Below are 14,109 nucleotides of genomic sequence, written 5' to 3' on the forward strand. Positions count from 1 at the left end.
GTCACTATGTGCATTTCAAGCATTTAGCATGGTGTCCGCTCTGTAATAGAAGTAGTTTTCATCCGATAATCATCATACTTTGTCAGAAGTTGTATCTAGACAATATCTAGGTCGAGTTAGAATATGGGTCATGCAGGGTCAAAAACTAGGTCACAGGGTCACTTAGTGCATTTCAAGCATTTAGCATGGTGTCCGCTCTCTTATTGAAGTAGTTTTCATCCGATCTCCACCAAATTTGGTCAGAAGTTGTGTCTAGATGATATGTAGGTCAAGTTTAAATATGGGTCATGGTAAAGTTATCAAGTTGTCCAAAACCTTCAAACGGGCGTATTTTGTGACAGTTAGGCACTCTTGTTTACTTATATGGCTATAGTAAAATCTTGTTAACACTCTAGAGGCCACATTTATTGTCTGATCTTCATGAAACTTGGTCAGATTAATCATCCAAATAATATCTTGGATGAGTTTGAAAATGATGCTGGTTGGTTGAAAAACATGGCCGCCGGGGGCGGGTCATTTTTCCTTGTATGGCTATAGTAAAACCTTGTTAACACTCTAGAGGCCACATTTATTTTCCAATCTTCATGAAACTTGCTCAGAAGATATGTCCCATTGATATCTTGGATGAGTTCAAAAATGGTAAACTTTGCTTGAAAAACATGACTGCCTAGGGGCGGGGCATTTTTTCTTATATGGCTATATAGTAAAATCTTGTTGAGGCCACATTTATTGTCTGATCTTCATGAAACTTGGTCGGAAGATTCATCTCGATGATATCTACGACGAGTTCGAAAATGACGCCAGTTGGTTGAAAAACATGGCCGCCAGGTGGCGGGGCATTTTTCCTTATATGGCTTTAGTAAAACCTTGTTAACACTCTAGAGGCCACATTTATTTTCCGATCTTCATGAAATTGGGTCAGAAGATTTGTCTTATTGATATTTTGGATGAGTTCGAAAATGGTTATGTTTGATTGAAAAACATGGCTGCCAAGGGGCGGGGCTTTTTTCCTTATATGGCTATAGTAAAATCTTGTTAACACTCTAGAGGCCACATTTATAGTCCGATCTTCATGAAACTTGGTCAGAAGATTCATCTCAATAATATCTTGGGCGAGTTAAAAAATGATGCCGGTTGGTTGAAAAACAAGGCCACCACGGGGATGGGGCATTTTTCCTTATATGGCTATAGTAAAACCTTGTTAACACTCTAGAGGTCCGATCATCATGAAACTTGGTTAGAAGATTTGTCCCAATGATATCTTGGATGAGTTCGAAAATGGTTTTGGTTGCTTTAAAAACATGGCCACCAGGGGGCGGGGCAGTTTTCCTTATATGGCTATATATGGCTATAGTAAAACCTTGTTAACACTCTAGAGGCCATATTTATTGTCCAGTTTCATTAAATTTGGTTAGAAGATTGGTCTCAATGATATCTTGGATTAGTTTGAAAATTATTATGTTTGCTTGAAAAACATGGCTTCCAAGGGGCGGGGCAATTTTCCTTATATGGCTATAGTAAAATCTTGTTAACACTCTAGAGGCCACATTTATTTTCCGATCTTCATGAAACTTGGTCAGAAGATTTGTCCCAATAATATCTTGTTATCTCAGGTGAGCGACTTTGGGCCTTTCAGGCCCTTTTGTTATAAAATATACGTTGATTGATGTAGTTATTATACAATCACTTCTGATATTGACAAAAACTATATTTTGAATTGAAAAAAAGAAAGAAAAAACACAATTATTAAAAGGTAGGTGGGGTGATGAATAATTTCAAGTGAAAATTGAAAAGGATTATTTTCATTTTAAATAATCAATTTGTTGATATAAACATGCTTCTTATTATCCCTCCCTTATATATGATGCATTCAATTCTATGCAAATTCTATTAAATTCTGCTATCAGGGTGAGATCAGAGGCATTAAAAAGGCTGTCATGGTATCTGTCAACTGAAGACGGAAGCTCTCGCAAGCTGCCGACATTCTCAGAGTTGGATGTCTCCCACCTGTCCAACCTGCTGATTGTGGACACACCGCGCTCAGTGGACGAAGACCTTGGCAGATCTGTCTTCCAGGTTAGTTATTAATTACTCTACCCCTGCATGGTGAGGAGAGGATTTATTAGAGTCATATTTGTTGTTCAGTTGGTCTATTGATCTGTCCACTGAAATAGTTCTCGGAGCAAATTTCTTCTACATTATTGAAGCAATTTTATTGAAGCTTGAACATTTTCATAATATGAAGCGTTAATTGTGTAAGGCACATTTTTTATGCCCAGTGATAAAAAGTTCCTGAGTTATGTGCTCTTGAACTCAGCTATTTTTAGCTCGGCTGTTTTCGGAGAATACCCGAGGTATTGTCATAGCCAGCTCATTGTCCGCCGTGCTTAAACCTTAACATTGGCTCTAAAATCTAAGTGCTTAAACCTACAATGTTGAAACTTCATATGTAGCTGCACCTTGATGAGATCTACACGCCACACCCATTTTGGGGTCACTAGGTCAAAGGTCAAGGTCACTGTGACCTCTAACAAGCTTTCATTTATTCAAAACTGCACCCGCAGCCAAGCATTGACACCCGCTATGCGATGCTCTTGTTATTGCAATAGCATAATGTATTATTAGCATGTGAAGCTAAGTACTTCCATATTTCTTAAATAAATGAAATGTAGATGTGCATTACACTTTTTTCTTCCCCTGTGACTTACACATTCTTTCATCTTTTTATTTTACCCTTGGATTTGATGTGAAGGGAGTGCAAACTAGAATCACTCTGTCTGTCTGTCTGTCTGTCTGCCTGCCTGTCTGTCTGTCTGTCTGTCTGTCTGTCTGTCTGTCTGTCTGTCTGTCTGTCTGTCTGTCTGTCTGTCTGTCTGTCTGTCTGTCTGTCTGTCTGTCTGTCTGTCTGTCTGTCTGTCTGTCTGTCTGTCTGTCTGTCTGTCTGTCTGTCTGCCTGCCTGCCTGCCTGCCTGCCTGCCTGCCTGCCTGCCTGCCTGCCTGCCTGCCTGCCTGCCTGCCTGCCTGCCTGCCTGCCTGCCTGCCTGCCTGCCTGCCTGCCTGCCTGCCTGCCTGCCTGCCTGCCTGCCTGCCCTGCCTGCCTGCCTGCCTGCCTGCCTGCCTGCCTGCCTGCCTGCCTGTTTGTCTGTCCGTTTGTCTGTCCATTTGTCTGTCCATTTGTCTTTCTGTAGACACACTTTTTTCCTGAGAAGTTCTTCTACCCGTTTAATTGTACACAATTAAAACTTGCTTGGATAGTACCTTATGATACTGAGCTGTTCATGTGGTATTAATATCATCCTACAGATCGAATAGTTTCAATCGACTAACCTTTGAAAACAAATTAAAAAAAACATTGTTTCCTCTAAAACTACAAGGCCCAAAACGTGTTATATTCAGTATGTTACATCATATTGCAACTGTCTACAAACATTGTTTTTTGAAGTCCCTGGGGTCAAAACTGGCAACACCCTAGGGCTCAATTTTTTATCGTTACAACATGCTACATATTATTATATGTGTCAGTGGGTATTTGTTATAACTTAGACTATTTCTAGTCACACACACTTCATTTAAATACTGCTCAAAACACAGTCATTTAAGAACCATTACAGTTCTATTAAAAATATATTAGTCATTTTATGTGCATATCAATGTCATGCATACTGTTATCAGTAAAAAAAATGTCCTTCTAAATTTTTGTTTTCCAGGTGGACGGCCTTCGTAAAGTGTATGAGATTTTCACAACTTTATCTGCGGATCCAAGTGTCAAGAAATCAGCAGCTGACCAGCTGGCTATTATTCTGCAAGGTGAGATGCAAGAAAGGCATTCACTGTCATGTACTGTATCTACTCCATTTTGAGACATATTGATGTTGAATATGTGTAGAAGTTATAAAGTATATTTAAACTTAAAGGTGAACATTTATAACTTAAAAGAAGTTTCATTAAAATGATTTTTTAAAAATGTTATCTTAGTACATTGTATATGTAAAATTTACAATTTATATATTGAAAGACATTTAATTAAAGCAGATAATACAAAAAGAAGTTTCATTAAAATTATTTAAAAAAAATGTTATCATCTAATATAGTACATTGTTTATGTAAAATTAACAAATTTATACATTGAAAGACAATTAAATAAAGCAGATAATACAAAAAGAAGTTTCATTAAAATGATTAAAAAAAAAATGTTATCATCTAATATAGTACATTGTATATGTAAAATTAAACAATTTATACATTGAAAGACAATTAATTAAAGCAGATAATACAAATTGGTAACCTCATCCCTCACTCCCTTTCATTATGCCCGCCTTCGAAGAAGAGGGGGTATATTGCTTTGCTCATGTCGGTCTGTCCGTCCACCAGGTGGTTGTCAGACGATAACTCAAGAACGCTTGTGCCTAGGATCATGAAACTTCATAGGTACATTGATCATGACTAGCAGATGACCCCTATTGATTTTGAGGTCACTAGGTCAAAGGTCAAGGTCACGGTGACTCGAAATAGTAAAATGTTTTTTTGAGTGATAATTTTAGAATGCATACGCGGCCAACAGGGCACACTCTGAACAAATTTACTGAAGCAACTGGTCTGTAATCCTAAATCTATAATTATCAGTCCAATGAAACATGTGTTAATGTTTAATTTTGTTGATTAATATAAATATAAGCAGTACAGGGGAGGTAATACACTACAGGGGAAACAAATGCAATAAGTTTAAATTTATTGTTACAGATTTGCCTCCCTTGTAATATATTTAAATTTTACCAAATGTAAGGCTAACTGCATTTTTGTAATGCATACTACTACTACTACTACTACTACTACTACTACTACTGCTACTACTGCTACTCCTACTACTACTACTTCTACTACTACTACTGCTACTACTTCTACTACTACTACTTCTACTACTACTACTATTTCCACCACCACTACCAGCACCACCACCACCACCACCACCACCACCACCATCACCACCATATATGAACGTATTCAGTGACAAAAAGCGTATTCACTCAATGGCTGCTACTACAACTTATAGCCCATATAGGGGGGCATGCATGTTTTACAAACAGCCCTTGTTCCTCATTCCCTTTCATCCCTCTACATATGTGTGTGTTTGCCAGATCCGTCCCTGCATGGGGCCTTTAAGAAGGATGGAGGCGTGGAGAAGATTCTGGAACATATACAGCTTGGAACCATGAAGGACGGGGACTCAAATATGGTAACAGTTTCGTATAGATTTGGTCAGCAGTTTGCTCTTATTTATGGTAAAATGTGAAGTTCCTTATTTTCTTTGGAAGAATAGGTAAATGTACATGTCTTTTTATATGTGCTTTTTAACTGGTCTTTTAATCCAATTTTTTCACTTAATTAGATTTTAAGGTTGCCAAAGGCCTGCTTACTAATGACATGCCTGGACTTAAATATGGTTTGAAATTACAACTTTTTGTTGAGACTAACAAATAACATGAAATTTGTGAAACTCGATACGTTATGTTGCAAGAATGGTAACTGGTTTACAAGTGGTAATTCATTTTTGAGAGCTTATTGAAACATTCTTCGGAGTATGGTCATGTGTTTACAGAACTCTACCATGCAGTACCTGCCAGCCTGCATGACAATACTGAGACACCTGGTGCATAATGACTACACCCTCAGACACAAACTGGCGCATGACGCAAGTCTCTATCTCACCCTTTTTAGAGGTAATTTTTAGTAACCATATCACTTGTGGCTGGTCCTGGTCAATATGCAAGTGATTGCACTGATGCCTTGCACTCAAATAAACACTCTCGAATTTCTGTATAGAGAGTTTGAGAACATGTCCTAAGGTTCTATAGTGGTTTTTTTCCAATTATTTGGTGCAAAACATGGACAATATCCTTTTGAAATTTCATAGATTAAGACCAATATTTTGATTGTAAATGGAGGTCAAGACTCTGGGCTATGTTAACTTTTATCTGAACCTGGATTATCAAGAATTACTTTAGTGATGCAATTTAATTTTAAATGTTTATTCGGCATACTGAAATGGACCCATTGGCAGAGTTTGGTAAGCATAGTTTGAAATGGGGAGGTCACGGTCACCATAAATATTGAAAAAACGGTTTCCTATTTATAACTGGAGAACAAATTTAGCTGTTGTTATGAAACTTCTAATGTAGATTTATTTAATCCAAAGCCTTCTCGTGGTTTCACATGATGATGGAATGGTTGAGGTCAAGGTTACCATTACTAAACAAGAAAAAGGTCTTACGCTTGATATCTTAAGATCAGAATGAAACATTGTCATGCACCAGCAAGTATAGATGCTTTGTATCTAAATTTCGTTTGCAGTTGCATATAGGCATATGGGATCAAGGTCAGTGTTATAGAATATGAACAAGATTTCTAATTTAAACATTTTTTTGGTCCATGATAGCAGGTGTGCTTTAGAATATATCCAGCTCTGTACTCCATGTTCATTGTTCCAGTTGGTTTGCTGTTCTCGAGAGATGACAGAACGTGCTACGAGGTGTCACATCTGCTCACTTTGCTGCTCTTTGATGAACAGGCTCGCTTCCATGTGAGGTAAGTACATTTGAAGGAACTTGCTCACAGATAATTTGACCAACTTGACATGATTTTCAAACAAGAACAACAGGTGTTTTTAGAATATGAATGTAGTGTTATTTTTCTCCCTATGTGCGTTGATCACTGTTTTTTTATGTTTTGAATCAGTGAGGAAAAACTATGGAAACTGTAAATATGTGAATCTGGGTACAAGTCCCTTCAAAGGACTAAGTGTAAACCAATAAATTTTAGTTTGATAGCCTCAGGATCCTACAGGCTACTATAGACACTTTAGTAGGATTCATGGAAAGTACAAGTTCTTGGTGTCTATGGAAAGATTTGGAGAAATACTGTGAGGGGGGACATACTGTAGGCATCTCACCTTTTTGAACAATTGATGTTTTTAGGTAGTTTTTAATGGCGTCACAATTCTGCATTATGTAATAAAAATGCTTAAGCAAAATGATTTTTTTGTAAAACAATATCAGCATGCTTGTTTTAAGGGCAATAATGTAGATATCATTATTTTGGACAGATTTTGAACAATTGTTTAATCTGTCTGAAAATATGCTCTTATAATGTTACTTACAGATTCAATATGATTTGAATTACATGTATATCCAATTATATTAAATCTTCATATACTAAAAAATCAGCAATTAATAGTGAATCATTATCAAAATGAATACAAAGTGATCCTGTAGCATTTCGAAAATTGAACTGACAGACTTTGTATGACCCCATTATCATTGATAAGAAAGGAGTTTTGAAATTGTTTTGTCCATTTTTCTATAAAACAATAATATTTCGTCTAGATTTTTATTGCTACGACACTTCGATACTTACACAGTTGTTGCATATGACCAGTTCCTATCCCATCATAGTAATATAATCACCTATTCTCAGATTTACCATGACTTTTGTCGGTTGGCAGGGTTTGCATGAAAAGACTTTGTTATTTTAAAACTTCCTAAAGAATGCTTAAGATTTCTAACACTTAAAAATATCAAACTCCTTCAATCGAGGACTTAAACTGTGCATTTCAGTGCAATGCCTGTTTATATTGATAATTAAATGTTACTTATGAGACACAAAGAATTATGGTTGGTGAACAACATAGGGCCATCTTGATACTCATCTTGTTTTGTAATTTGTTTCCGAATCTATGTATTTTCCTTTCAGTGGTTCAAAGAATTCGACCTTTTCTGTGCCACATATTCTGAAGATCAGGTGAGATACTTACAAAAATTAAGTCAAACATTAACATTGTATTTACTCGTTTACTTTTGGTTTATTCTGAACAGTTTATTTTGCATTACTTTCATAATTGTCTTCTAGCATCTTGAAAATCAAATTAATTTCCAAATGTGCACAGTACTTAGCCTATTCCTTGTATGTAGATACTTAATATTGAGCGTTTCTAGAGTTGTATACCCATTTATAGTCATCCAATATATCTCTGTATAATACAATATGAAGGTATGGATGAAGAACAAATATTCCATATGACAGTATCACATAAGTTCCCATGCATCTCCCATGCCCCTTAATACCCCACATTTTTTTTATCCTACCTAGAGACAAACTGTCATTCTACCCAGCCAATCTGTGCGACACAACCCCGTCACCTTTTTTAAACCCTCATATATCACATTTACAAAACCATCCTAGAAACTGGGGACAGTTTTCTTAACCCTTTCAGTGCGGGAACCGGATTTTGAAGGCCTTTGCAAACAGTTTGGATCCAGATGAGATGCCACAGAACGTGGCGTCTCATCAGGATCCAAACTGTTTGCTATTCTGATAGTATTCTTTGAAAAAAAATCGAAGAAAATGCTAATTTTAGAAATTCAGCAGACGACATTTTAGCAGACGACAAATTTCCCAGCATGCAAAGGGTTAACCCTTTTCCGCTCAGAAGCAACATGAAAATGGCTGTGAAACCAGCATAAAATCAGAACAGTCTGTGAGTAACTTGCAGTCTATTCAGATTTTATGCTGTTTGCTGCTCATCAGTATCTAAGGATTTAAAATAGGGTCTTTAAAACTTGAATCTAGTAATACATGTTTTAAATTTGATTTGATTTTATAAGGGAATTAAAAAAACGTCAAAGTAGATATCTGAGTGGTATAGGGTCAATAGAAAAACTTTGGTAATCTAAACCTGATGATTCACGTAAACAGATATATCTCTACAGATATAAGCTACCACTACATGGGACAGATTTTTATCCCCACGTTTTTCTGAGAAAAAGTGGGGATATTGTATTGATGTGCGTCTGTCCGTCCGTCCATCCGTCCGTCCTGGCCACCTGCTCCTCCTACACTATTAGCACTAGAACCCTGAAACTTACATACATGGTATTTATGAGCATATGTGCGACGGTGACAGTGACCGAATTTTGATCTGACCCCTGGGTCAAAAGTTATGGGGGTTGGGGCGGGGCCGGGTCAGAGATTTTCACTCATTTTTTAAATGTTATTTTACATTAACTTCTTCATTTCTGCACCGATGTACTTCAAATTGATACTGAGCCTCTCTTATGACAATTAGGTCAATCTCAACTATGCATGGCCCCATTACCAACCCTGGGGCGTCCCGGCCACATAGGCCACGCCCACTCAAACTTGCCTTTTACTATAATTTCTTCATTTCTACACCGATTCACAAATTGATACTGAACCTCTCTTATGACAATACGGTCAATCTCAGCTATGCATGGCCCCATTACCAACCCTAGGGCACCCCGCCCACATAGGCCACGCCCACCCAAAATTGCCTTTTACTATAATTTCTTCATTTCTACACCGATTCACTTCAAATTGATACTGAACCACTCTTATGACAATACGGTCAATCTCAGCTATGCATGGCCCCATTAACAACCATGGGGCGCCCCACCCACATAAGCCACGCCCACATAGGCCACGCCCACATATGCCAAAATTAGGTCAATCTCAACTATGCATGGCCCCATTACCAACCCTGGGGCACCACGCCCACATAGGCCACGCCCACCCAAAATTGCCTTTTCCAATAATTTCTTCATTTCTACACCGATTTACTTCAAATTGATACCAAACATCTCTTATGACAATACGGTCAATCTCAACTATGTAAGGCCCCATTACCAACCCTGGGGCGCCCCGCCCATAGTAGGCCACATCCACCCAAAATTGTCTTTTACTATAATTTCTTCATTTCTACACCGATTCAATTCTAATTGATACTGAACTTCTCTTATGACAATATGGTCAATCTCAACTATGTATGGCCCCATTACCAACCCTGGGGCGCCCCGCCCATAATAGGCCACACCTACATAGGCCACGCCCACTCAAAATTGCCTTTTACTATAATTTCTTCATTTCTACACCGATTCACTTCAAATTGATACTGAACCTCTCTTATGACAATACAGTTTATCTCAACTATGCATGGCCCCATTACCAACCCTGGGGCGCCCCGCCCACATAGGTCACGCCCACCCAAAATTGCCTTTTACTATAATATCTTTATTTCTACACTGATTCACTTCAAATTAATACTGAACCTCTTTTTTGACAATACAATCAATCTCATCTATGCATGGCGCCATTACCAACCCTGGGGCGCCCCGCCCACATAGGCCACGCCCACCCAAAATTGCCTTTTACTATAATTTCTTCATTTCTACACCGATTTACTTCAAATTGATACTGAACTTCTCTTATGACAATACGGTCAATCTCAACTATGTATGGCCCCTTTACCAACCCTGGGGCGCCCTGCCCATAATAGGCCATGCCCACCCAAAATTGTCTTTTACTATAATTTCTTCATTTCTACAATGATTCACTTCTAATTGATACTGAACTTCTCTTATGACAATACGGTCAATCTCAACTATGCATGGACCCATTACCAACCATGGGGCGCCCCTGGGTCAAACATGTGGCGTGGGATACGCGTCGGCCTCTGCCGCGCCTTTTCTAGTTTAATATGACTTCATATAAAATACTGGTAACCTTGAAGTAAAACCCGTCCACAGATATAAGCTGCCATTCCGCCCCGCCACTCAGCCGGATACCAGCCCCCATGCCCCCCTGGCCCCTATGGACCCTGACCCCCTGGTGACGGGCGAGCCACTGGAGATGATGAGGGTCACTTGGAATGTGGCGTGGAACGCTGGCATGGACACCCTTGTGGAGGGCTTGGGCAAAGCCAGGCAGGGCAGCGATAGTGACCTAGAGTATGTATAAACTTGAGATCTCTGAGAAAGTCTCAGATTCATGGATTTTACTGATACTGTAAAAGTCCTTAATCCATTGATAAGATGGTCTCTTTGAAAGTCCCGTAGCCATTACTGACTACCGTAAATCCACGAATATAATACGCCCTCGTGCATAATACGCACCCCCGAGTTTGGTCAAAATTTATCGGTAAAAATTGAAAATCCGAGATAAATACGCACTAAAAAATCAGTGTCAGAAATCGGCCAAAAAAATGTGTCAATATATTTTTGTGTTGTGAAAATAGCAAATCAATTTGGTGTTGTCAACTATCTGTTTCACAGTAATACCCCGGTATATTGATCGGGATGTGTTATAGTGCTGTTGTTATGACAGTTGCATAATAAATATCTCTGTCTGTTGTTTGTATTACCATTGATTGTTACCAATAACACACGGGCCCCTTGCTGACATCCGGGTCAAGCAGTCATTATTACAAAAGAAAGAAGCAGAGACGCTGTTTTTATGTCCCCCACTATAGTAGTGGGGGACATATTGTTTTTGCCCTGTCTGTTGGTCTGTCTGTTGGTCTGTCTGTTTGCGCCAACTTTAACATTTTGCAATAACTTTTGCTATATTGAAGATAGCAACTTCATATTTGGCATGCATTTGTATCTCATGAAGCTGCACATTTTGAGTGGTGAAAGGTCAAGGTCAAGGTCATCCTTCAAGGTCAGAGGTCAAATATATGTGGCCAAAATCGCTCATTTTATGAATACTTTTGCAATATTGAAGATAGCAACTTGATATTTGGCATGCATGTGTATCTCATGGAGCTGCACATTTTGAGTGGTGAAAGGTCAAGGTCAAGGTCATCCTTCAAGGTCAGAGGTCAATTATATGTGGCCAAAATCGCTCATTTTATGAATACTTTTGCAATATTGAATATAGCAACTTGATATTTGGCATGCATGTGCATCTCATGGAGCTGCTCATTTTGAGTGGTGAAAGGTCAAGGTCAAGGTCATCCTTCAAGGTCAGAGGTCAAATATATGTGGCCCAAATCGCTTATTTTATGAATACTTTTGCAATATTGAAGATAGCAACTTGATATTTGGCATGCATGTGTATCTCATGGAGCTGCACATTTTGAGTGGTGAAAGGTCAAGGTCAAGGTCATCCTTCACAAGGTCAAGGTCATCCTACAATGTCAAACATCATATAGGGGGACATTGTGTTTCACAAACACATCTTGTTTGTTTTCACGTTTAATTCAATTTGACAATATTTGGGACGATAATAATTATAATAATAATAATAAAGAAATAAGAAGACAAAATGGTTACTTCCGTTTTTATAGCTGTCTAGATGAATTACTTTTCCAAAGTGTTACACACTCGATACTTTAATATAACTTAAAATACAATTAAACTGCTCATGTTTTTCATGATCTCTTTAATTAAAATAAGCTGCTGTCATTAAGGCTAGTTTTGGAGTAAAACACAAATTAATAAATTATCACCTTTCAATTTAATTCGGCAATCGGCAGACAGGTGTAAAAGACTCTATTAGCATCATAAAACTAATGATTTAATTACCACTCTTTACATCAGATATGGTAAATATGCGGTAGAAAGATAAATAGTGGTCAGCTAAGAAATATTTATGTACGGGTATTGTCAGGTTGTTTTTTGCTAATCTCTTTATACGATTTAACGTCCAGTCGCTATTTTGTAGGCAGACAACGATATTAACTGTGTATTCAAATTATATACAGTGTCTGCGCATGAATTACCCAATATTATCCGATAGCTCCTCCTGTTCTCACGTTTCATTCGACAACGTCATTTCATGTGTAAGCGAGCTCAATGTTGATTGGCCAGCTACCATGCGCACTTCAATAACAATAAGGTCAAGTGATGTCTCATAATCAGGTTAAGACCAGGTTTTGTTTACTGTTCGAATTGCGAACACTTTCATTAAAACAAAGAGACAAATATAGAAAACCAGCCCGATATAAATGGCGGATGTTTTCAATGAAATTTTACTAGATTTTCGCATTTTTATTGAGCCAAATTCTCAATATTTTCGCAAATGACTCAAATGGCGAATGACAGCGCGAGCCCTGTTGCACCCCTTTGATGTAATGGTGTAGTTCAAAATGGCTGCCGCAAAGCTAATAACAGCGATTAAGTTGAAAATTTGCACAGGAAAAAATTTGTTCTGCTCTAAACTCGTATATTATACGCACCCCCTACTTGAAGAAAAAATTGGCAGGTAAAAAAGTGCGTATTATATTCGTAGATTTACGGTACAAGGTCTTGTCATCTGGTATCTATTACTGGCCCAAACTGCAAGTAACAGGCGAGGGAAGTACACATTGGAATTTAAAAAGACTTTTTTTAGGCCATGAGTGTCTTAATTTATTTGTTCATGGATAATTCTGTAGAGAAATTTGAAGAGCATTGTCAGAGGGCGGACATTTTTTGTGGAGAGTGTCATGGTCTAAAAGGGTTTTAGGATGTTTTTGTTTTATTTTGGCACAGTTAAGCAGCTTGATTACAATTACTTCTGGTATTGTGCTTTCAAAGTGTGAGTCATTCAATCAAAATACATGTAACTTGAATATAATTGGTCCCTTGCATGTCTATTTTGTATTTGTGATTTGATAAATGATAAGAAGGATAAAAAAAGGAGCAAAATGGACACGTGAAATTTGTCGCAGACAAAAACATGTAGATCTAGATACATAATTTTATGATTAAGAATAACACAATTTTATGATTAAGAATATTATGATATATACCATAATAAATCTAAATAAAATTTTGATACAGAAAATATTTAAAAAAACTTCAGGTGTCCGAAAATTTAGAGACAAAAATAAAATATCCAAAAATTATAAATATATTGAAATAAAATCAATAAATCAATGCACAATAGTGTATCTACTTAAAAACAAAAACAACTGCACATCTTTGTTTACTGTTGCCTGAAATGATACATTACAGAACAAAAAAGTTAAACCATTTAACATACTGCTTCCTTAATAGAGAGATATCATTTAAAATGCTGTTGGGTAAAGCTTTTGTTTTCTACCTGTATACATGGTTATTTACCCAATTGCGCAAATGCAATAGTCTGTTGCCCTCAGGCATGCGTCTCCCAGGTTTTATTACCTTAATCTGTTTGTAAAACCCCATGATCATAGAGCCACAGTATAAGTGAATACAGTGCCGAAATCTGGTAAAATAGCTCTCTAAAATACACTGTCTCAAAATGTACAGTGATTAATCATAGACGAAAACATTCATGTCCGAAAATTTAGAATTT

The 14,109-nt window shown here is 37.6% G+C and overlaps 1 protein-coding gene across 2 annotated transcripts in view; it reads left to right on the forward strand.

The window, feature by feature from the left end:
* The window catches only part of LOC127874525 (rotatin-like), a 96,283-nt gene that overhangs the window by 35,196 nt on the left and 46,978 nt on the right, over positions 1-14,109 (forward strand). For both annotated transcript variants that reach the window (XM_052418893.1, XM_052418892.1), the window contains exons 17-23: positions 1,908-2,076; positions 3,708-3,807; positions 5,136-5,233; positions 5,597-5,717; positions 6,486-6,582; positions 7,747-7,794; positions 10,596-10,796. In XM_052418893.1, the coding sequence (XP_052274853.1) occupies positions 1,908-2,076; positions 3,708-3,807; positions 5,136-5,233; positions 5,597-5,717; positions 6,486-6,582; positions 7,747-7,794; positions 10,596-10,796 (834 nt within the window). The remainder of the gene's footprint in view (positions 1-1,907; positions 2,077-3,707; positions 3,808-5,135; positions 5,234-5,596; positions 5,718-6,485; positions 6,583-7,746; positions 7,795-10,595; positions 10,797-14,109) is intronic.

Source organism: Dreissena polymorpha, chromosome 3, assembly GCF_020536995.1.
Source record: "Dreissena polymorpha isolate Duluth1 chromosome 3, UMN_Dpol_1.0, whole genome shotgun sequence".
NCBI classification, from domain to species: domain Eukaryota; kingdom Metazoa; phylum Mollusca; class Bivalvia; order Myida; family Dreissenidae; genus Dreissena; species Dreissena polymorpha.